General features: G+C 44.9%; 1 protein-coding gene across 1 annotated transcript in view; it reads right to left on the reverse strand.

The window, feature by feature from the left end:
• Positions 1–20,636, reverse strand: part of Tfcp2l1 (transcription factor CP2 like 1) — a 55,392-nt gene extending 34,756 nt beyond the window's left edge. Inside the window, exons 1-2 of the mRNA XM_026408865.2 lie at positions 20,575–20,636; positions 15,864–16,015 (exon numbers count right to left, since the gene is read on the reverse strand). Of these exons, the coding sequence (XP_026264650.1) occupies positions 15,864–16,015; positions 20,575–20,636 (214 nt within the window). The remainder of the gene's footprint in view (positions 1–15,863; positions 16,016–20,574) is intronic.
• Between the last annotated feature and the right edge of the window lie 3,082 nt (positions 20,637–23,718).

The raw sequence follows: 23,718 nt of genomic DNA on the forward strand, positions 1-23,718 counted from the left end.
CTCAGGAGGCTGAGGCAGGAGGATCATCAGTTTAAGTTCATCCTGGGCCACTTAGCAAGACCCTGTCTCAAACTAAAATATAAAAAGGGCTGGGGATGCAGCTCAGTAACAGAGATCCCTGGTTTCCATCCCTGGTACCAGGGGTGGGAGGGAATTCTCTTGTAATACAAAGGTCAGGGCTGGGGATATAGCTCAGTTGGTAAAGTGCTTGCTTTGCATGCACAAGGCCCTGGGTTCGATTCCCAGCAACACACACACACACACACACACACGGGCATTAAAACATATGAAAAGTACTAAATTTAATTTATAATCAATACTATGAATTAGATAAAAATTTAGGAGCTGGGGTCATGGCTCAGTGGTAGAGCGCTCGCCTAGCACGCACAAGGCACTGCGTTCGATCCTCAGCACCACATAAATGTAAATAAAGATATTGTGTCCACCTAAAATTTTAAAAACAAATATTTTTTTAAATTAATAAATAAATAAAAATGATTTAAAATAAAATATACTATTTTCTTTTTAAAAAAAAAAACATATGATAGTAGAATGTGTTTTGACGTATTATACACACATGGAGTACATCTGCCCTTTCTTCTGGTTGTACGTGACATGGAATTGCACTGGTCTTGTATATTCATGTATTCACATAGGAAAGTAATGGCCGATTAATTCTACTAACTTTCCTGCTCCCGTTCCCCCTTCCTTCCCTTCATTCCCCTTTGTCTAATCCAAAGAGCACTATTACTCTCTGTGCATATTAATAAGAAAAGAGTTATCAGCTGGATGATAGAGTCCAGGTAAAGGTGTGGAGACCTCTGCCCAGCAGCTGGGGTATAAGGAAGAACCGTCTCTGTGGAAGGTGATCTGATGTCTGTGAATATTAAATACACGTATCCCTCCACTTGTGTATTGAGGAAAGAGCAGACCTGAGTCTTCACTTGAGTATTCCTGAAAATATACTTGAGCAAGGAATAACTCCAGCAGCCTCCGAGGAAAGGAAGTGGGTGCCTGGGCAGAGGCAGGAGGGACAGACTCCATAAACCCTTTTGTGCCACCTGACTTTTGAACCAAGTAAATACGTTAACTTGCCTAAAAAATAAACGAAGAAACCATGAAGGAACTACCTTGTAAGTTAAGTAGCACAAAGGACAGTAGAGGGTAGAAAAACAAATCTCTAGGATAAGGTCAGAACTGTGAGTGACAGGCCTCTCTCCTCCCAGCCCCACAGACACCACAGGCTGTGACCCACTGGGGAGGAGGACCGTGTGCTGGGCCCAGGGCAGACCCCAGTGCTCCTGCTGAGGACTCCCGAGGTGGGGACCAGACCTTCAGGCACTGAGCTTCTACCTGCTCACATTGTCCTGCCTGCCCTGGGTGGCCCCACTTCCTGTTTTGGCCCCTGGTGACAGGAGGATCTTTGGGGGACAGTCACTGAGGAGACAAATGGGGACTGTCAGTTCTCCCCCAAGGCACCAAAGCTGGCCCAGAAGCACTGGCACCTCCCAGGGAACTGCTCCCCAAGTCCAGCCTCAGGCTGCAGAGAGGAGAAGGGACAGGCAGGTGCAAGATCACTCCTTCGGGCCCAGCTCTGTGCCCCACAGGGTCCAGGTAAATATGTGGCCAAGTCAGGCCCACAGTTCTCTCCCTAGGACAGGGGGACCTGAGCACAAGTCTCGCTGGATGGCTGAGGACGCATGTTCTCGGTGTCCTTTGGTGGCCTTGGTGTCTGTCCTGTGGCCACAGAAGCAGGGAAGCTGGTGGCAGAGGGAGCATATGACACACATCCCCAGAGGGGCACAGGGGTATGGACCTGAGTTCCACTTGGCTTCTGACGCCCAGTTACCACCCTGCTCTAGGGTCTCCCGTTTGCAAGATGCCAACAGGTGGCTAAAGATAGCCACGATAAGGGGCCTCCAGCACCCTAGGCTGAATCCATCAAGAAGCTGGACAATAGGCCTGGTGTACTAATGCACTCCTAATCCAAGCTATTCAGGAGAAGGAGGCAGGAGGATCACAAGTTCAAGGCCAGCAAGACTCAAAAAACAAAAAAGGAAGTATAGGGAGGCTGGGAATGTTAATGTTGCACAGTAGTTTTGGCCCTGAGTTCAATCCCCAGCCCAGGAGAGAGAGAGAGAGAGAGAGAGAGAGAGAGAGAGAGAGAGAGAGAGAGAGAGAGAGAGAGAGAGAGAGAGGCAATAAATAACCAGAGCTGGATATGGAGAAATTGGAACCCTCCTCTATTGCTGTTACAAATGTAATATCGCACAATGGCCTTGGAAAACAGATTGACAGGCCATCAAAAGGTCAGACACAGTTACCACTTGGCCCAGCAATCTCACTCCTCCCTATCGACCCAAAGAAAACAAAACCATAGCTCCTCACGAAGCTTCCAGCAGCATTCTTCATATTAGCCCCAAACTGGGAACATCCCAACTGTCCATCAACTAAATAATGACTTTTGAAAATGTGGTCCATGCATACAAGGGAGTATTTTTCAGCAATGATAAGGAATGATATTCTGATAGGTGCCCGACATGGATGACCCTGAAACATGCTGAAAGAAGCCAGTCACAAAACACCGCTATTTGCATGACAAGAAATGCCCAGAATAGGCAAACTTATGAATATAGAAAGTAGATTACTTATTGCCAAGGGCTGGAGAGAGGGAGGGAGACAATGAAAAGTGACTACTAAAGAGTGTCCTTTCTTTTAGGAAAGACAAAAAATGTTCTAAAATTGGTCGAAGATGATTTAGTATATTTAGTTGAATGTACTAAAAAACACTGAATCTCATTCTTGAAACAGGTTGGATTGCGTGGTATGTGAATTGTGTTCCAATAAAGCTGATTTTTAAAAAAAATATTTCAGAAAGACAGAGACCAGATGAAGTACCCCTCGATGTTCTGGAGCAAGTCACACAGTCCCTCTGGACCTTAGTTCATGTAACCATAAAACGGAAAGGCTAGACCAACGCTTTTCTAGTTTTAATTAGGCAGGTTCTGATTCCGTGATCCTGCAACAGGCCCAGGATTCTGCATTTCTAGCAAGCTCTCAGGTGATGCTGATCCATGGACATTTGAAGTAGCAAGACAGTAAAGATGTTATCAAAGGCCCCTCCTGGCCCTCATCCTTTAGGAAAGGACGCCTGTCCGTGAATTCCTAGAGCATGGTCTCCCCTTCCCATTCGGTGTCCTCTAATCACCCAGATGAGAATTTCCAGACATGTCCCAGGCTGAAGAACAGGAAGGTCAAGAATCCCTCAGTTCCACCCAAGGACAGACCTCCCGGCTAGACACAGAGGAGGCGCTCAGTCTGCAAAACACAAGTCATGATGAGACAGGGATGAGATGGCCCTTAAGGGACACAAAGCATATTCCCACCTAAGACTTGGTGAGAGGCAAAGTAGAAGCAGGTCAGCTGTCCATCTCCAGGCTGCACAAGGAAGACTCTTCCAAAGGAACCTCATAAAGGGACAGAGTCCTGAGAGAGTAAGGTCTGAACATCATTTTCTAAGTTCCACAAAGAAGCACCTGTAGCCTCCACAGGTTCTTTAGCTGCCCAGCCCAGAGGCTGGTTGAGAGCCCTGGAATCCCACCAGGGCCTGGGGTCTCTAACAGGTTGTATGACCCAGAGACACTGCAACTTTCCTCTGGACTTGCTTCCTTCTCTTAGGAAATGAAAGGACGGGGACAATCCTGGTAGCTACTCATGTTCAAAACAAAGCCCCAAACATCTTCCTCATTCAGAGCACAACTCTGCACACATTCTTCCAAATACTCATTCGAAGCCTAGCACAGTGGCGCCGGAAACCTGACTCAGGAGCCCATTCTATGAAGAGCTAAGTGGGTCTTCCTACCCAGGAACTTCCTTCCCACTCCTTTCACCTCCAGACACCCATGAAATACCGCTGAAGTTGGCATCAGACGGATGGTCACATTTACTAAGACACTTTGATGTACCTGGCTCTTAAATATGATGTGTCATATAAATCATAACCTTATTTGTACAGTGATCAGAGCAAAGGGCAGGATATATTTTGGCTAGCTGTTTTTCCTGCAAAGTGCTCACAAAACATAGAGGGTTTTAATGTAATTCTTAAGAATACATCATTTTGGGCTGGGGATAGAGCTCTGTTGGTACAGTGCTTGCCTTGCATGCACAAGGCCCTGGGTTCAATCCCAAGCACCACACACACACACACACACACACACACACACACACACACAAGAATACATCATTTCTGGGGCTGGGGATGTGGCTCAAGCGGTAGCAGCACGTTCGCCGGGCATGCGTTCGGCCCGGGTTCAATCCTCAGCACCACATACCAACAAAGATGTTGTGTCCGCCGAGAACTAAAAAGTAAATATTAAAATTCTCTCTCTCTCTCTCTCTCTCTCTCTCTCTCTCTCTGTCCATCAACTTTTCTGTCCATCAACTAAATAATGACTTTTGAAAATGTGGTCCATGCATACAAGGGAGTATTTTTCAGCAATGATAAGGAATGATATTCTGATATTCTTTAAAAAAAAAAAAAAAAAAAGAATACATCGTTTCATGCCGGACATGGTAGTTCATGTCAGTAACGCCAGAGGCTGAGGCAAGAGCATCACAAGTTAAAGGACAGCTTGGGCAACTTAGCAAGATTTTGTCTCAAATAAAAAATTAAAAAGGGCTGGGCGAGAGGTCAATGGGATCAATCACTAGGACTGGGGGCAAAAAAAAAAAAAAAAAAGTTTGACAGGTTGAGCATCCCTAAATCCAAAATGCAAAAATGCTCTGAAATCTCAAGCTTTTTGAGCATCAATATGATACTACAAAAGGAAAACGCCACACCTGACCTAGTGGATCTGGTCACAGATGAAACACAGGTACACTAAAAATATTGCAAGCAGTCAGAGAAATGCAAATCAAAACCACCCTAAGATACCATCTCACTCCAGTAAGATTGGCAGCCATTATGAAGTCAAACAACAATAAGTGCTGGCGAGGATGTGGGGAAAAGGGTACACTTGTACACTGCTGGTGGGACTGCCAATTGGTGCGGCCAATTTGGAAAGCAGTATGGAGATTCCTGGGAAAGCTGGGAATGGAACCACCATTTGACCCTGCTATTGCCCTTCTCGGACTATTCCCTGAAGACCTTAAAAGAGCATGCTACAGGGATACTGCCACATGGATGTTCATGGCAGCACAATTCACAATAGCTAGACTGTGGAACCAACCCAGATGCCCTTCAATAGATGAATGGATAAAAAAAATGTGGCATTTATATACCATGGAATATTACGCAACACTTAAAAATGACAAAATCATGGAATTTGCAGGGAAATGGATGGCACTAGAGCAGATTATGCTTAGTGAAGCTATCCAATCCCTAAAAAACAAATACCAAATGTCTTCTTTGATATAATGAGAACAACTATGAACAGAGCAGGGAGGAAGAGCAGGAAGAAAAGATTAACATTAAACAGAGACATGAGATGGGTGGGAAAGGGAGAGAAAAGGGAAATTGCATGGAAATGAAGGGAGACCCTCATTGCTATACAAAATTACATCTAAGAGGTTGTGAGGGGAATGGGAAAATAAACAAGGAGAGAAATGAATTACAATAGATGGGGTAGAGAGAGAAGATGGGAGGGGAGGGGAGGGGGGATAGTAGGGGATAGGAAAGGTAGCAGAATACAACAGTCACTAGTATGGCAATATGTAAAATTGTGGATGTGTAACCGATGTGATTCTGCAATCTGCATTTGGGGTAAAATTGGGAGTTCATAACCCACTACAATCTAATATATGAAATATGATATGTCAAGAGCTTTGAACAACCAATTTAAAAAAAAAGAAAAAGAAAAAAAAAACACCCAGCTGAACAATTAAAAAAAAATATTGCATAAAATTACTTTCAGGCTACATGTATAAGCATATGAAATATAGATGAATGGCTGGGGTTGTGGCTCAGCGATGGATCGCTCACCTAGCACATGCAAGGCCCTGGGTTCAATCCTCAGCACCACGTATAAATAAATAAATAAATAAATAGTATTGTGTTCAACTACAACTAAAAAATAAATGTTAAAAAAAAAAGAAAGAAATATAGATGAAATCTCTTGCTTGCCAGTGGCCACACTTGCAGTCCCAGATACTAGAGAGGCTGAGGCAGGATTGCCTGAGCCCAAGACTTTGAAGCCATCCTGGGCGATATAACAAAACTAAGTTTCAAAACAACACACACACACACACAAAAAAAAAAAAACCCTCAGGTTTAGACTTTGGTCCTATTGTCTCTATGGTATTTCATATATATTCACACAAATAATCCCGAATTTGAAAAAATATCTGAAACATGCCTGGTCCCAGGCATTTCTGACGAGGATATTCAAGTTAAATTTTAAACTAATTAACTGCTCCATTATTTAAAACATAATTAAAGTTTGACATGACCAAATGGATATCTTTGAAGCTGGGCGTGGTGGCACACACCTATAATCCAAGCTGCTCGGGAGGATGAGGCAGGAGGACCAAGTTCAAAACCAGCCTCAGCAATTCAGCAAGGACCTAAGCAATTTGGTAAGCAACTCAGTGAGACCCTGTCTCTATGTAAAATATAAAAAGGGCTGGGGATGTGGCTCAGTGGTTAAGTGCCCCTGGGTTCAATCCCAGGTAAAAAATAAATAAATAAATAAAATAAATGAATGAAAAAGTGGGAAAACATTTCCAATGTGTATTTTAGTTTAGTTTATTTTAGATGTTGATGGATCTTCATTTTCTTCATTTATTTATATGTGGTGCTGAGAATCGAACCCAGTGCCTCACACATGCTAGGCAAGTGCTCTACCACTGAGCTACAACCCCAGCCCCTCCAATGTGTATTTTAAAATCCAAAATATATAAAGAGCTCTTACAAATAATTTTTCTTAAATCATCAGAAAAATCACATGAAAAGCAAAAAGGATAACAAAATCTGAAAAAAAAAATTCAACATCATTGAGGAAATGAAAATTAAAACTAGAATACCTTATATTTTCCCTCACAGATTACCAAAGGTTAAAATCTTGGCAAAAGTAAAGACAGAGACATTGTCCATTCAGCAGGGCTGCGGATGTTGGCCTCCCATGTGCAAGACCCTGTGTTCAATCTCCATCACTGCAAAATAAAGTCCCTTTCTTAATTCAGGCACAGAAGTTATGTATGCCAGGCACCAGGCTAGGACGGTCAGTGAACCAAGACTGAGTTTTCAGTGTTCAACAAGTTTTGTGTTCCAGGTACGATAGAGGCATATACACAGAGAAGCTCACTGAAGCACTGGTTTATAGCTATTAAAAAAAAAAATGGAAACAACACCACTGTCCTCAAGAAGGCAAAAATCAGGCTGTCTCCAGAATAATGCAACCAGTAAAGATTGTTTGGTTTTTGTATTCCAGCTATTTATTTATTTTGTAATGCTCAAAACCCCAGGATCAGATGCAGGGTCTCCTGTATGCTAGGCAAGTGCCCTACCACTGAGTACACTTCCCTGGTTTTTATTTAATGTACCAACATGGAAAGAATTGAGGATATTTTATTTGGAGGAGGAAGAAAGCATATGTATATATTTCCATTTTTCTTAAAAAAGGAAGAGGTCCACACATCCCTCCAAGTACACATGTATGTGTCCATAATTATAAACATATTGAAGGGCTGGGGTTGTAGCTCAGTGGTAGAGTGCTTGCCTCGCGTGGTGAGGCCCTGGGTTTGATCCTCAGCACCACATAAAAATAAACAAATAAAAATAAAGATATCATGTCCATGTGCAAAAAAAAAATTTTAATAAAATAAATATATTGATTAATGTATGACTAAGAAAAATCTAGAAGGGAGGACTGTGGAAAGTTTTCTAGAGTCCATATTTTTATGTTTGGCTGTTCTGTGTTCTAAGAATGTACTACTTTCATGATCATGAAAAAAATAAGGGGCGTGGATTTTTTTTTTTTTCTTAAAGTAATGGACTTCAGGGTCATTTGGTTGATCCAGTTTATATTCCCAAACTTCAGGCTAAAAATTAATCTGGAAAGAAAACTTCAGCGATGAAGAAAAGATAACAAACAAAGTGACTAATCCTTTGCCTCATTCCTTAAATTCAAAGTCACTGATATAATTGGGAAGAGGGGGAAATCTCACTGGATTCTTGCTGTTTGCCAAGACATTCGTTCTCACTGAATCCTCAGGGCCATTGCCCAGGGTGAAATTGTCCCGGTTTCACAGAGGAGGAAATCCAAGATGGTAGAGATGAAGTGATCTCCCTGGAGGAGAAGCAGGTACCAACAGAAGCCCGTCCCCCCACTGGGTTCTGGAAGCAGAGGAGACAGGCCTGTCTACTGAAGCTCTTATCTCCAGGCTGCGGACTCTGTGGCCAGGGCAGTGTGGGTGGGGTGGGGGTGGGGGTGGGGATAGGACTGGTTTGGGTGTTCCTTCTCTAGGGAAGCAGCTTCTCCCCCACTCCATGCCTCCTTGCCCCTCTATCCCTATCCAAGCCTCATCCATCTTTCCTCGGAGCCACGTCCCAGGACCAGATTGGCAGGCACGGCTCAGAGAAGGACCCAGGGGAGAATCTTGACAGCTAGGAGCTTTCAGAAGACCATGCAGCACCCACCACAGCTCAACCACTCCCAGGCCTGCCTCCTGATGGGGTGGGACAAAGGGAATCTGCTCTCACCTCTGTCCAACTGTCGTCTGAAAGATGGGAATAATATATTTTGGGAGAACAACTTCAAAAGAGAATATCAGGGCTGGGAGTGTACCTCAGTGGTAGAGTGCTTGCCTTGTGTTTTCAAGGCCCTGGGTTCAGTCCCCAGCACCAAGTGATAGATAAGGAATTGAAGGCAAAGAGAGGTTTGGTGATGAGATAGCTTCCCAATGGCTCAGCCTCGGTAAGTAGCTAGAGCTCTCGGTCATCTGATCTACCCTTCCACACCATCCCTCCTCTTCAGGTTCCTAAACCTAGACATCCTGAAGCACTGGGGATTCCTGGGACACAGCACATTCAGCTGAATCCCTGTGCAAAGGGCTTTTCTCTTGTCACTGAACCACCCTTCTCTTCTTATCAAGAGAACATTTTATTTTGTGAATGAATCAAAGTGAGTCCTGTGAAAACTTGATATCATATTTAAAGACTCTGGGTTGTTTTGCTGGAAAATACCAAAGCTTTCCCCCAAACAAGCCATTCTTGCAAAAGTTGTTTCTTATCTCCAAGCCAGGATTGCCTGGGGTTCTCTCCCCACCACCCACCTCCTCCCTTCCCTCTGGCTCCAGCCTTCAAGAAAGATCCGTCTACAGTGACCTTTGGCCAGAGACAAAGAAGTTATCTGAGAGTCTGCAACTCAGCAGCTGTCCACCCCTCATAGAGAAAGAGGACATACTTGGTTTTTCCGAACTAGTTTCACAAGCCATTGGGCGTGGAGTCTGAAAACCCACATGTAATGTACCCTACCCAGGCCGCATGTCACCAGGAGGCGGTTTTGACACTGGTATTAGACACTGTTGGAATGGGTTTCTAACCCTGGATTTACAGACAGGCATCCCTTCCATGTTTCAGAGAACTTTAAAACACATGATGTGTTTAAAGGTGTGGCAGCACAAGCCTGTAATCCCAGCAAGTCGAAGGCTTGAGGCAGGAAGAGTGTAAGTTTAAGGCTAGTCTCTGCAGTTTTAGCAAGACCTTCACCAGTTTAGTGAGACCCTGTCTTAAAAAGAAAAAAAAAAAATTAAAAGGACTGGGAATGTAGCTCAGTGGTACAGCATCCCTGGGTTCAATCCCCCAGCTAAAAAAAAAAAAAAAAAAAATCTTTACAAGGGAGAAGGCATGGGATGGCCTCAGATAATGTAATAAATATCATAGAGCCAATCCAATAAACATTAATAACTGAGTAGCAGACTTTTTTTTTTTTGAGATTGAACCCTGGGGCACTTTACCTGAACCTTTTTATTTTTTTGATTTAAGATGGGGTCTTGCTAAGTTGTTTAGGGCCACTGCTAAATTGTTGAGGCTGCATCACACTTGGAATCCTCTTCCCTCAGCCTCCACTGTCGATGGGATTATAAACCTGCACTGCTGCACCCTATGAAAACTTTTCAATTAACCAAAAAGGTCTTGAATAATATGTCAAAATCACTTTCAAAAAAAAGTTTTTTTAAAATATTTATTTTTTTACTTGTAATTGGACACATTATCTTTATTTTTTATTATTTATTTTTATGTGGTGCTGAAGATCCAATTCAGGGCCTCACACATGGTAGGTGAGCGCTCTACTGCTGAGCCACAATCCCAGCCTCCATTCAAAAAATTTTTTGAGACAGGGTGTTGCCATGTTGTCCTGACTAGTCTGGAACTCCTGGGCTCAAGTGATCTCTTGCCTTAACGTCCCAAGAGGCTGGGACTATAGATGTGTCACATCACACCCAGCTCAAAAAAGTCTTTTTTTGGATTGAACCCAGGGGTTACACAGAATCCCATCACCAGCCCTTTTCATAAATATTTTATTTAGAAACAGGATCTTTTTTTTTTTAATATTTATTTTTAGTTTTTGGCGGACAACATCTTTGTTTGTATGTGGTGCTGAGGATCGAACCCGGGCCGCACGCATGCCAGGCGAGCGAGCTACCACTTGAGACACATCCCCAGCCCAGAAACAGGATCTTATTGAGTTGCCTAGGGCCTCACTAAGTTGCTGAGGCTGGCTTTGAACTTGTGATCCTCCTGCCTCCGCCTCCCGGGCTGCTGGAATTACAGAGCCACCTCACCTGGCTCAAAATTAATTTTTAAAACTGGGTCAAAATCTATTTGTCATCTAACATAAAGGACAGACCACTCAATAAAGTGTGCTGGAAAAGATGTCTGCTATAACATTATTGATAATACTGAAAGAACAAACAGGAAAAACGGAAATAAAATCAATCATTTCTATTTTTAATTTTGGGGATAATTTAGAGCAGCTACTATCAAGGCATGAGATTAACGCTGGGGACACCGTGCGAAAAGATGAGACAGGACTCAGCCCTCGTCATTTCCATTCCGTATGAAAAATAGACACTGAAATAATCACTTTGTATATTTTCTTCCAGCAATTATGACAATATTCTATCCTAAGAACAAGAGGAAATAGTGAAATACATACTTTAATAACAGTGGAAAATGTTATTGTAAGAATAATAGTTGGCATACAGTGGTGCCCACCATAATCCCAGCTTCTTGGGAGGTTTAGGCAGGAAGGGTGCAGGTTTGAGGCCAGTTGAAACAATTTAGTTAGACCCTGGCTCAAAATTAAAAAATAAAAAGGGTTGGTAATGTAACTCAGTGAGATGGAGCAACCTTAGGTTCAATCCCCAGTATCAAAAATTTTTTTTTGAAAAGAATAGTATACAATAAAAGCAGGGCAATTGTAAAAAGTCTATGATCTTATCAGTTCTTTAAAAAAGTATAGACGTCTCAATGGTTATAAAATCAATCTGTAAGAATAAAATGATTGGGAATGGTTAAGAAAAATTATGAAAGGAACTTCTGTTCTCAAATAGTAAAACATACTTCCAAGATACAATAATTAATTCAATTAAAAAAAATCAAAATTAAAAAAAAATCAATGAATATCAGTGTTTAGGACAAATAACTACACAAGAGTCCATTTCCGACCATTTGGTTTTTAAAATGTTTCAAAAGTAGCATTTTATGCCAACGAGAAAAGAACAAATTATGCAGTAACTGTTAGGTTAATTATCCAGAAAAAATAACCAAATTTATATCTTTACATTACATCATATATTCCAAATTCAGTGTTAAAAATTACAAACTGTTAAATAAAATTTCTAATAAAAAAGATCATTGGTTTGAGAATGTAGAGCACTGGTTTAGCATACACAAGGTCCTGGGATTGGTATGTGCGTGCACACACACACACACACAAAAAAAAAAAAATCAAGGTATATATCCCATTTCATAAATATAGTTATCACAATTTAGTTAATTGGAAAACAACCAACAGGAAAAAAAATATTGCAACATAAGCAGCTAAAATGTTGAAGTTCTTCATAAATGGTATTCTCTTCAAATCGATAAGAGAAAAAACTTTGCAAAGGACATGAATATAGTTAATACAGAAAAATATCAATAAACATTTTAAAATATTCAACTAGATTAGCAATCACAGGAATGTAAATTTAAGATCAAAGTCCATGGTTTATTAATCAGATGAAGAATGACAGAAGAAGAAAAATGGCAGCAATGCCCAATAGGGAAACAGTGAAATCTACCCTGTTGGCCACTGTGTGTGTTATTTTCTTCTGCTGAGAAGTAATTTGGCAGTATGTATCAAAACCCTAAGGTCTTCTGCACACGGGTAATCCCACTGATTTGGGAGGCTGAGGCAGGAGGATCGCAGCTCAAGCCAGCCTGGGTAATTCAGTGAGACCCTTGCCAAATTTTAAAAAATTATATAAAGGGACTGGAGATGTAGCTTGGTGGGTCTTGACCCCTGGGCCCAATCTCCAGTACCAAACGAGATGTGGACTTAACATTCAAGTCCAGTAATTCTATTTCTTAAGTATATATAGCTGGGGCTGGGGTTGTGGCTCAGTGATAGAGCACTTGCCTAGCATGCGTGAGGCACTGAGTTCGATCCCCAGTACCACATAAAAATAAACAAAATAAATGCATTCTGTCCATCTACAACTAATATATATATATATATATATATATATATATACACATTTTTTTTAAGTATATATAGCTAAAAATTGGGCTGCGGCTGTAGTTCAGTGGTAGAGTGCTTGCTTCACACATGTGAGGCACTGGGTTTGATCCTCAGCACCACATACAAACAAAGATGTTGTGTCCGCCCGCCGAAAACTAATAAAAAAAAATATTAAAATTCTCTCTCTCTCTCTCTCTCTCTCAAAAAAAAAAATAAGATAGTGTGTTCTATGTAACTAAAAAGATATTTTTTAAAAAGTATATATAGCTAAAAATTAAAGAATCAACATTTCACATAAAGATTTACATACAAGAATGTCCATCACAGTTTAATCTCTAACAACTAGAAAGTAAGTGTCCACAATATGAAACAAGCCAAAGGAACAGAACCGAACAGTGTAACATGTAACATGTAACCGGAACTGTACAGTGTAACCATACGTAGCCAGGACAACATAGTGGCCAAAGCGTTTCTTTTTTCTTTTCTTACCTTTTTTTCTTTTTTGCAGCCCTGAATACTGAACCCAGGGCCTCACACATGCTAGGCAAGTGCTTTACCACTAAGTTATATCCTCAGCCCTTTTTAAAAATTTTTCTTTTGGGAGAGGGTCTTGCCAGTGCTGGCTTGAACTCTCCATCTTCCTACCTAAGCCTGTTGGGACTACAGGTGTTGCCACCACCACCAGCTCCCAATGCATTTTTTTTTTTAATATTTGCCACGTCCCCAGCCCCTCCCAATGCATTTTTAATGAGAAAAGTTCACAAACTAGTAAATGTCAGAAAAAAAAATAAAAACAGAAAACCAGGATAAATTTTTGTTGCGTGATCAGAGTTTGAAAAGATGTAAATGCAATTAGTTATGCACAAATAAGGTTAGCAGTTATTCTCTGGCAAAATTAGAAAAGATTTTAATTATGTCTTTTAATTTTTTTTTTACAATCATTCAAATGAACATGTATTCCATTAATAATTGGGAAAATGTGGGCTGGGGATGGGGCTCAAGCAGTAGCACGCTCGCCTGGCATGCGTGCAGCCCAGCCTCAACACCACATACAAACAAGATGTTGTGTCCGCCGAAAACTAAAAATAAAATATTTTTTAAAAATTCTAAAAAAATAATAATAATAATTGGGAAAATGTAATTTTAGAGATATTTAGGGCTAGGGATGTAACTTGGTGGTCTAGAGTGCCTGCCTAACATGTACAAGGCCCTGGCGGGGATCCTTAGCAGTACTGTAAATAGAGAAAATCTGAAGTATAGACACCAAATTAACACATGTGAATTCGGAGGCTAACTCCTATGTTATACAAGAGAAAAAATGCTCTTAAATCTTTCTAAAAGTCCTAGCCCAGTATAGAAGCTCATACCTGTCATCCCAGCAACTTGGGTGGTTCAGGCATAAGTATCTCAAGTTCTAAGCCTCACTTAGTGAGGTCCTGACCAACTTGGTGAGACCCCAGCTCAAAAAAAAAAAAAAAAAATTGAAAGGACGGGGAATTGGGAAAAGAAAAAGAAAGACCTAGCATTCTGACTTTCAAATTTTGTCTCAAGTGAATACAGCCAACGGCTTTGCCGATGGGGGAAGGGGACATCCTGGTCCTACAGCAAGATCCCAGACTTCTCCTCTGCACCATGGACGTGGCCAGGAGCGGGAAAACCATCAGCTCAGCGGACTCTGTAAATACCTTGTAATTGCTTCATTCTAAAACAAGACAGCAGAGATCTAGAGAGGAAGGAATCTGCTCAAAGATACAGCAGTTAGGAGCATCTGACCTTCTATCAAAGAGAGGAAAAAGGCAGAAGCCACTGCACACACAGGCTCAGACAGAGGCACTCGCTCTTCCACTCGGCTTTGTCACCCAGAATATTGCAGATGGAGCCCAGGTCTCAGCCCCACAGCAATCTGAGTACAGGCATCAGCAAGACCAGCTCAAGACAACAGGGCTGCCCCCGGGGGATAAGCCTGTCCACAGAGTAGACAGGTAGACACATAGCCACCTGCTCATTCTGAGCTAGTTTCTTGGCTCAGAAGCCAGCAAGTTCCTCCGCCAGACAGCTCAATGATCATGCTGGACTTCTACCCTCACCCACCTCGACACCCAGGAGGCAAAGTTCCACTGAGGGGAGGCGGCCACGGAGGACACACTGCTGTTCCTGTAACTCAGTGTGGCCCGACCGAAGCCCTTCTGTGCTTCCAATGTCATGTAGACAGTGATCAAGCCACTAGATGCCCAGGATTTACAAGGTGACCAGGAAGAAAGTGCACTAAACACATTCACATCATCAGGACCAAAACCACAGAAATGCCATCCACCAGGACACGATCCAGGTGGCTCTTGGTAAAGGGGACAACTGACTGAACAACCTCTAAGGGCCTCTTACCTTCAATCTGGCCAGCTTCACACAAAAATTACACTTCTCGATTTACACATGTAAACACTGAACTTCAAAGAAAAGGAAAAGGCAGTTCAAAGTCACAGAACTATGAAGAGTTAAAGAGTTGGAATTCAAACTCCAAAGCTCATTCCTCCCAAGACATAAGGAGCAATCTTGTCCCCATTTCCACAAAGGGCCTCTTTCTGTCAAGCAGAACCCAGCCCTGTGGTGCCAGACACAGGTCAGCCCTCCTACCACCTGCCTGGTGCACGTCCAAGGATAGCAGACCCAGTAAACCAAAAGTACTCAATCCACACGGAGGACCATCAACCGTGGTCACAATAAATAGTATTAGCGGCCGCAGTCAACGGCACATCTGCTCCCTGAAGGTGCTATATAGTAATATTACCACTAAGGACACAGTTGATGTTTATTTCTTTGAAACATGTTTCACTATGTTGTGAGGCTGCTCTCAACCTGTTGGGCTCCAGTGATTCTCCTGCCTCAGCCTCCCAAATAGCTGAGACTACATATGCCCAGCTTTTGATGTTTCCATATTTCAGATGAAGACTCCGAGGTTCATAGAGGTCTGAGAGCTCAGAAATGGAATCGGAACAGGTGTCCAACAAAGACTTCCTGAGCCCCACCCCACCGATGGGGACAACTAATAAAACCCAACAGGATCTTCACATCAACTCCCCATTGTTCTGGAGGATGCCCCCACCCACAGGTTCCACCCTGGCCTAGGGCTCCAGCCACTACCTTGGTTGAGGTAGGTCAGGGTCTCTTCGTGGAGCTTCACTGCTGGGGACGTGGCGGCACACAACACGTACTGCAAGGGTGGCAGCCGGGCCCCATTCTCGGGCGACAGCTGAGGCTCCTCCTGCTTGAAGATGGGTAGAGCCAGCACATCACTGTAACACACAGGAAGGCGGTGGTCAGGAGCAGGGCCCAGGGAACAAATCGAAGTTGGAGAGAGAGACCAAGACCCCGGGGACCAAAGGCCATTCCACAAGGCCCACTGCAGCCAGCTGGCTGAGATTTGGATCCCTCCTGTCACAAACCCTCTAGATGTTTTCAAATAGAGTAAACCAGGCTGGGGCAGCAGGTGGTGTGTCTCAGGGATAGAGACCTTGCCTAGCACGAGCAAGGTCTTGGGTTTGAACCCCAACACCAAAAGAAAAAAAAAAAAAATAAACCAGTCTTGCATGATTCTAGTGTTACTTGATGGTTCTCAAAAAGATTTACTGAATCAAGTTGTGGAGGAGGTTAAAAATGTGAAGTTCCTATTATCTACAGAGAACCTCTAAGTGACAGAGGCCAGTTAACAATGAAGTAACCTTTAGAAGCCATTTGGTTTCCATCCACAGGAGACTGCTCATCATGTGCTTTTTGGATAATAATCATCTGAACAACAACTTTTAGTTTTGAATCAACTCTTCTATTTATCAGCCACTTTTCAGACCAGCATAGCCTAGACCCGGGGCTAAAATGAAAATAAAGAACCCGTTGGCCTCACTCACCCAGGACAAGTCACCCCTCCCTCCCTTCTGAGAAGGGGACAACTGGCCCCTACCCTGTTTAAGGCTCACTCTGATCTCTCAGAAATGCAAAAAGAGGAGAACCTTGGTTTTGACAGAGTTTCCTTATCCACGTGAAAAATCTTGAGATGCTCAAAGATTCTTTTACTTCTAAACAAAACTCCCCAGGGCATTAAGAATGAGAGTCTCCTATCAGGGTGGAACTGAGGAACTTGTGTCTGGATTGCTTTCTTTCTTCCTTTTTTTTTTTTTTTTTTTTTGTTGTTGTTGTTGTTTTTGTATTTTTTGTTTGTGTTGTATTTGGGGACAGGGTCTTGCTGTGTTGTCCAGGCGGGCCCCAAACAATCCTAGGATCTCTGACTCCCACCAAAGTAGCTGTAACTCCAGGTATGTACCCTCCAAGGAGTCAAAGAAATCCTTGAGAACATGAATGACCTGCAAGCAGGAGAGACTTGCTTAAGCCCTCTGAAGTATAAGCAGCATCAAAAAATCAAGCGTCCTGCCCTATCTTGATAACCCTCCTCCCTTTGTGAGTCCTGGGTTATGAATCAAATTAGCTGACCCCACTTCACTGCATAAACACAAACTCCCTGGTACAACCTGTTCCTTATACAATATCATAAATGAGTGTCTCTGAAACACAAACCTAGCACACACCCCAACCATGTCTAACCAATTCTCGGAAAGAAAAGGCTGGCTTTGGGCACACCTGGGAAATCTTTCCTTCAAAGGGCTTCCCTGCCACCATCTGCTGCCCAAAAAGGGAAAGCAAGGGGCTGACCAACTTCTTCCACTACTCGCCTCCCTCTTTCCAACTCGGGAGGTTCTCTAGGAACATGGGAGAAGCAGGCAGGCTTGCTCACCTAGAGATTGCATCATTTCATGTTTGCCCAGACCATGTTAAGTTAATAATCCATGCACTGCTGCCTTTAAATTTGGAGGAAAAAAAAGGGTGTGTGTGTGGGGGGTGGGTTTGCAAAGAACCATCATTCAACAGTAACTTGTTTCAAACCTGGCATCCTTATTTGCCAAGGAATAAAAGTCACCAGAACATCAAACAGAAAGGGAGAAGGAGTAAAGGCCACTACTGTCAAGGTCAGACGTTTGCAGATTTTGCAGAATGAGGAGACAACAAACCAAAGATAAAAATACTCCCCCCCCAAAAAAAATGGAAAAGGACAAGACCCTCTCTCTAGAGTAGGGAGAACAGGGACATGTGCACAGACCCCACTACCTTGGCCTTCACTGAGGTCAGCCTCTATGAAGGCAAAACCCCTAGCAAGAAATAAAATTCTAGGGCTGGGGTTGTGGCTCAGCGGTGGAGCGCTCGCCTAGCACGGGAGGGACCCAGGTTCGATCCTCAACACCACATAAAAATAAAGGCATTGTGTTGTGTCCATCTACACCTAAAAATATGATAAATGTTTAAAAAAAATAAGAAATAAAATTCTATCTACGTATTTATTTAGCAGTACTGGGGATTGAACCCAAGAGTGTTCTACCACTGAGCTACATCCCCAGTCCTTTTAATTTTTATTTATTTATTTAGAGACAAGGTCTTGCTAAATTGCTGAGGCTGGCCTCAAACTTACTATCCTGGGCTCCCCAGTAATTGGAATTATAGGCATGCACCACCACACCCAGCAAGAAGTGAAATTTTGAAGCCAGGTGTGGTGGCCTACACCTGTAACCACAATGACTCCCAGCGACTGAGAGACTGAAGCTAGAGGGATCTCAAGTCTGAGGTCAGACTCAGCAACTTCACGAAGCCCTCAGTAACTTAGTGAGACCCTGTCTCAAAATAAAATAAGTAAGTAAATAAATAAATAGGGAAGGGGATGTAACTCAGTGATAAAGCACCCTGGGTTTAAATCCCTAGAACACCTCCCCCCCAAAAAAGAGGTGGAATTTTGAAATAGACAGGGCTGGGGATGTGGCTCAAGTGGTAGTGCGCTCGCCTGGCATGCGTGCGGCCCGGGTTCGATGCTCAGCACCACATACAAACAAAGATGTTGTGTCCGCCGAGAACTAAAAATAAATATTAAAAAATTCTCTCTCTCTCTCTCTCTCTCAAAAACAATCTTTAAAAAAAGAAAGAAAAAGACAGGGCTGGGCGTGTAACTCAATGGCAGAGTGCCAGACTAGCATGTGGTCGATCCCCCAGCACCAAGTATGGACCTTCTTCATCTATGGTTTCCCAAAATAACCCCCCCCAAACAGTATGGTTTTTTTTATCACCCCCCCACACCACACCCTTGCACAGCCCTGGGGACCCAATTCAGGGCCTTGCACTTGCTAGACAAGCACTATACAACAGAGGTACATCCCCAGCCCCCCCAGGCTTTATGGCACTTTTCACCCCAACTTTTGCCTTCCTCCCTTCATGCAATAACCAAAACCTGCAAACTTCCATATGAGTAGCAGATGTTAGGAAAATTGTACTCTTATTTATAGAATTACTACCTAATAGGATGATATTTCAGGTATCTGAGAAGTTTTAAGTACACATTATCTTCAACTCAAGGTCACCTTCAAACTCATTTTGAAGATATGACAAAATACTTAACGGCCACAAACCAAAATCTAGACAAAACTACCATGAAAAGGGCAATGTGCAAATGGTAAAGACATACTCTGTTGTCACCTTTTTCATAAGGGAACAGCCACTTAATCTCCTGCAGGGAATTAACATCCTCCCAAGTGGGCTCCACCACTGCCCAGAGCAGCTTCCCTCGGGTGACATGGCCACAGTCTGCTGGCGGGTGGGCAGTCCTTAAGACCCTAGATTTTTTTTTTTTTTAATCATCCACTACTCTGAATAAAAACACCAGATACACCAGTCAAATCCAAGGGTTCCTCTGCTTTCTGGCGGGGGAATGTCTTCAGGAAGAACGACTAGACAAATACCTATCAGAAGCTGGAATTTCCAATAAACTGTCGTGGCAAAACTGGGCAGGAACTTCTGGGGGCCAAACCAAGCGCAGAAGGTGGGTAGCTCGTTAAGTGCCTGAGCCGCCTTCCGCCTCGCAGTTCACTTTTCCTGAGCCCACCTCAAATGCCCTTTGGGTTAAATTAGGCACATTTAATAAACTGTGACTAGGATGGAAATAAAGACAGGTTAAAGCTGGTTCCGGCGAGTTCAGAAAGTGAAATGACTGCCCATTAGTACCCGGCCAGCTGCACAACATGGAAAAAAAGATCTTCCAGGAACTGAAGCAAACGGGGGTCCTGCATCCTAAAAGGTAGGGGGGCGGGTGTTGCAGAGTACTTTGAAAAGCGGGCAGGACTTACTTTTCCCTTTGAAGAGCACTAGTCAAATCCCTGCAGAAGAAGAAAAGATTTCCATCAAGGGCAATAAACGCTCGGGCTTCAGGCAAAGACCACCTAGAGGAGGGGGTCAGCCAGCCCCTTCCGAACCCGCCCGCCCGACGGTCCACCAGGGGCTAGCGAGGCCCGACGAAGGGCACTGCGGAAAGCGCAAAACTCAGAGAGGGATCCAAGTGGAGAGGGGCAAAGAGCAGGGGATTAACTTCCCGGGGGAGGCTCCGGACGGATGGAAGAAGTTTCCTCTGCTACTCTCACACGAGCGGGAAGAGGACAGATGTGCGAGGTGGGATAGATCCCGGGAGGCTGGGGCCCGTAGGTGCCCCCGGTACCCGCAAGGGATCGGCACGGAGGGGCCCGACTCGGTGCACCCGCCTCGCCAAGCCCCCAACTCCGCGCGTCGGGTCCCACCGGGATCGGTCAGTCTGTCCCTTGGGGACACTGGGTGGGGCTCTCCCTTCCTCCCCAAAGGACCCACGGGAGGATGCCAGGACCTGGTAAGCGCGCTCCCTTCCCTTCCCTGGACGTCTTGGCCGCGCCGGGCGCACCCCTCGACAGAGCCCCAGGGCTGTGGCCGTCGCGGCACGCGGGCAACGCGAGGCCCTTACCGCAGGTAGCTGCCGGAGTTGTGCTGGTTGTAGTGCTCGGGCTGCGTGTGCCAGAACAGCATGGCTGGTGCTCCGAGCGCGCCCACGTAGGCGCGGCAGCCAACAGAGACGCGGGCGGCGCCGACCTCTCAGCCACCTGAAAGCTGCGCTGGGAACCTGAGGTGGCCCTCGGCCGGGATCATTTATGGGCGGCCCGGGGGCGGGGCCGCGACCGGACCGTCCCCTAGCCGCCGAGAGGGCGGCTCCCCAGTCGCAGGCGCGCCTCACCCGGGAGCTAGCGCCCCTCCAGGGAGCCGCGAGCCAGGGCTGAGCCCGGCCCCCAAGGGTGGGGCTCAGGTGACCTTAGCTGCAGCCCACCTGTGCTAGGCACCTCTGGACTTTCCGATTCTGACTTCTGGCTCTGGGTGGAACTCTAGAGCTGCTTGGTGGATTGGAAGAAGCTCAAATGTCGGGGACCCTGGCCCAGGCACTCTGGGTCCCCTTTTGGGGCTCTTGTTTTTTTGGGGGGGTTTTGTTTTATGTTTTTTTTTGGATCACCATTCAGAGTCTGAAATCATGACCTTGTAAATTTTTACTTGTGTATGGGTTGGTCTTTCCTCCCTACAGTGGAAACTCCAAGAGGGCAGGGCCTGAGTTCTGTCACTGCCCCAGTCGTACCTAGAACACAGTGTTGGGGACAAAGTTAAGGGCTCTATAAATACTCAAGAAGGCTTCCTGCAGGAGGTGGCATCTGTGAGCATCTGGAGAAAGAGTGGCTCCAGGCAGAGGCAGCAGTAAGAGACAGGGCCTAGAGGCAGACCTACTTTGGCATGGGTGTCCTGGGTGACCAAGGGCAAAAAGGAAGGTAGGATAGTGGGGAGGAGGTGCAAGAAGCTGAGGTGGTCTTCTTCTTCTTCTTCTTCTTCTTCTTCTTCTTTTTCTTTCTTTCTTTCTTTCTTTCTTTCTTTCTTTCTTTCTTTCTTTCTTTCTTTCTTTCTTTCTTTTTTCTTATCTCCCTCCCCTTCTCTCCATTCCCCTTCCCTGGAGCTTTCATTCTATGTGTGATTTGGGTAGAGGACTTGCATCTATGATTTGCCTTTTGGAAAGACCAGTCTGGTGGGAGTGTGTACAGTGGATAGTGGCGGTCAGTTAGGAAGGAGTGGAGTTCTATGGAGCCAGGACTCACAGCTAAGTGACATCTTGTCTCGTGGCACTGTGCCTGGCACAGAAGAGGGAACCATTCTGTCCCTTGAAAATAAAAGTCCCTTGAAGACCTTCACCCATCGCTCACAGCTCACAAGGAAACAGAAATGTTTCTACGTCATCGTCATGCCCTCAGCCACTGCCCCTCTAGCATTGGTGCAGATAATTATATTGGCCTCCCTGCAAGGTCACTCCCCTCTGGGTGGTCCACATTCCAATAACCCTCACACCCATCTCTGCACCAATGGAGACAATGCTGATGGATTGTTTGGGTCCCAGGACTCCCTGTGGAGACGATTGAAGCCCTCCCTAGGACCTGCCTTCTGCTCAAGGTCTTTCCCTGTCTCTTGGCCCAGCGGTGAACCCTAAGGGAACTCCCCAATTAACCTCCTGAACACTAGGTTCTCCACCAGGGCCCAGGACAAGCGTGTCCTTTAAATAGAAGGTACCCTGCGATAATGTGGACTGAGCATGATCTTTACTGGATTTATTTATTCTTTTCATTCTAAGAGTCTGGGGGGAAGTAGAGACCGTACTGGGAACATTGAAGGGACTTTGTCTCCAGGGATGAGTAGCTGGAGGTTAATCCATGCAGTGGGGATAAAGGAAGGGTCTCCAGTTCCAAAGGTCCAGAAGAAGGGAATGGAACACGAAAGGAAACTGATGATAAGGGCTCAGACCTGGATTTACCACTCAGCTCTAGCAGAATGCGTGACCCTGTGCGGGGAAGATCCATGCTGCTTCTGTTTCTCTCCCCTCTCCCAACTGGCCTGGCCCATGACTTGCTTTGACCTAGAATGCCGCAGAAGACTGTTCCAGACCCAGTCCAGCCCCTAAGATGCCAGGAAGCTTCTCTTGGCTGGCGGGAGCTCGGAACCACCACGTGGAGTTCCAATGTCCCGTCCTGTTGGGGATGGATACCCGGCCAGCCTCCTATCCCTATGCAACTCCCTAGCAAAGTCAGTCTGCGGTGTTCCAAGGGTCATTCCAACACACCTATGAAATCAACCCAAGGCCTTCCCAAATGCAGGCTGGAGAGCAAATACATGACTGTGGCTTTAACGCACCAAAGTGTGGTATGGTTGGTTCTATACGGCGAAATGGTATAGTACCGACCCCTCTGAACCACTGGTAAAATGAAGGGGAGGATGCCAAATATCATGGTAGTGATGAAGCCGTCAGTTCTTATTATCCAGGTAGGACTCTCCCTGCATATTTTGTATGACTGCCCGCTTTCCTTTTGGTTTTTTACACCTGAGGGTAGAGTTTGGTGAAGCCCGCAGAGACAGCATTTGAGTCCTGCTGTGGGAATAACTATGGGTATTTCTGCCTGAGATTATTCAGTGTTTGGGCACAATTAGGCCTAGTCTGACCCCTGAGCTTTCCCTTAGGTGAAGAGAAGACAGACCCGCAGAAGGTGGCCCACCAGTTCCTCTTTCTATTTTGTGAAGGCCCCACCCATTTACTCATGGTAGGAATGTTGGCTTTTCCTTGATGCCAAGCACAACCAGTTTGCTATACTCTGCCTGAGTCTGAGAAATGGGCACAGGTAAGGAAGCTGAGGCTCAGGAGGCTGAGAGCCACGGCTGGCGTTTGAGGCCATGCCTGTGGATTCAGGGCCAGTGCCCTCTGGCTACTGTCCGTTCCTGTCCTAAGGCCTGCCTTCCTTTCCTCACCCGCCTGGCAAACTTGTGATCAGATGTGTGACTGAAACCAAGGATCCGCCAGCCTGGGTCCCTCTGAAGGAAGCACAAGGTTCCTGTGGAGTCCGAAGGGGCCGCTCTCTTGGCAGCTCAGCGGGAACTCCCAGCAGCATTTGAAGATCACCAGGAAGATGATGACACTTCCTGGAGTTGTTGGGAGGACAAAGGGCGTACACAGCACATATGCATGCTCACCCAAGCCCTCTCCAGAGCACCCTTCAGACTAGGAGCTGTGCATCACCAATCTCATTTCTTCTCA

The sequence above is a fragment of the Urocitellus parryii genome, chromosome 1 (assembly GCF_045843805.1).
Source record: "Urocitellus parryii isolate mUroPar1 chromosome 1, mUroPar1.hap1, whole genome shotgun sequence".
Taxonomy (NCBI): Eukaryota; Metazoa; Chordata; class Mammalia; order Rodentia; family Sciuridae; genus Urocitellus; species Urocitellus parryii.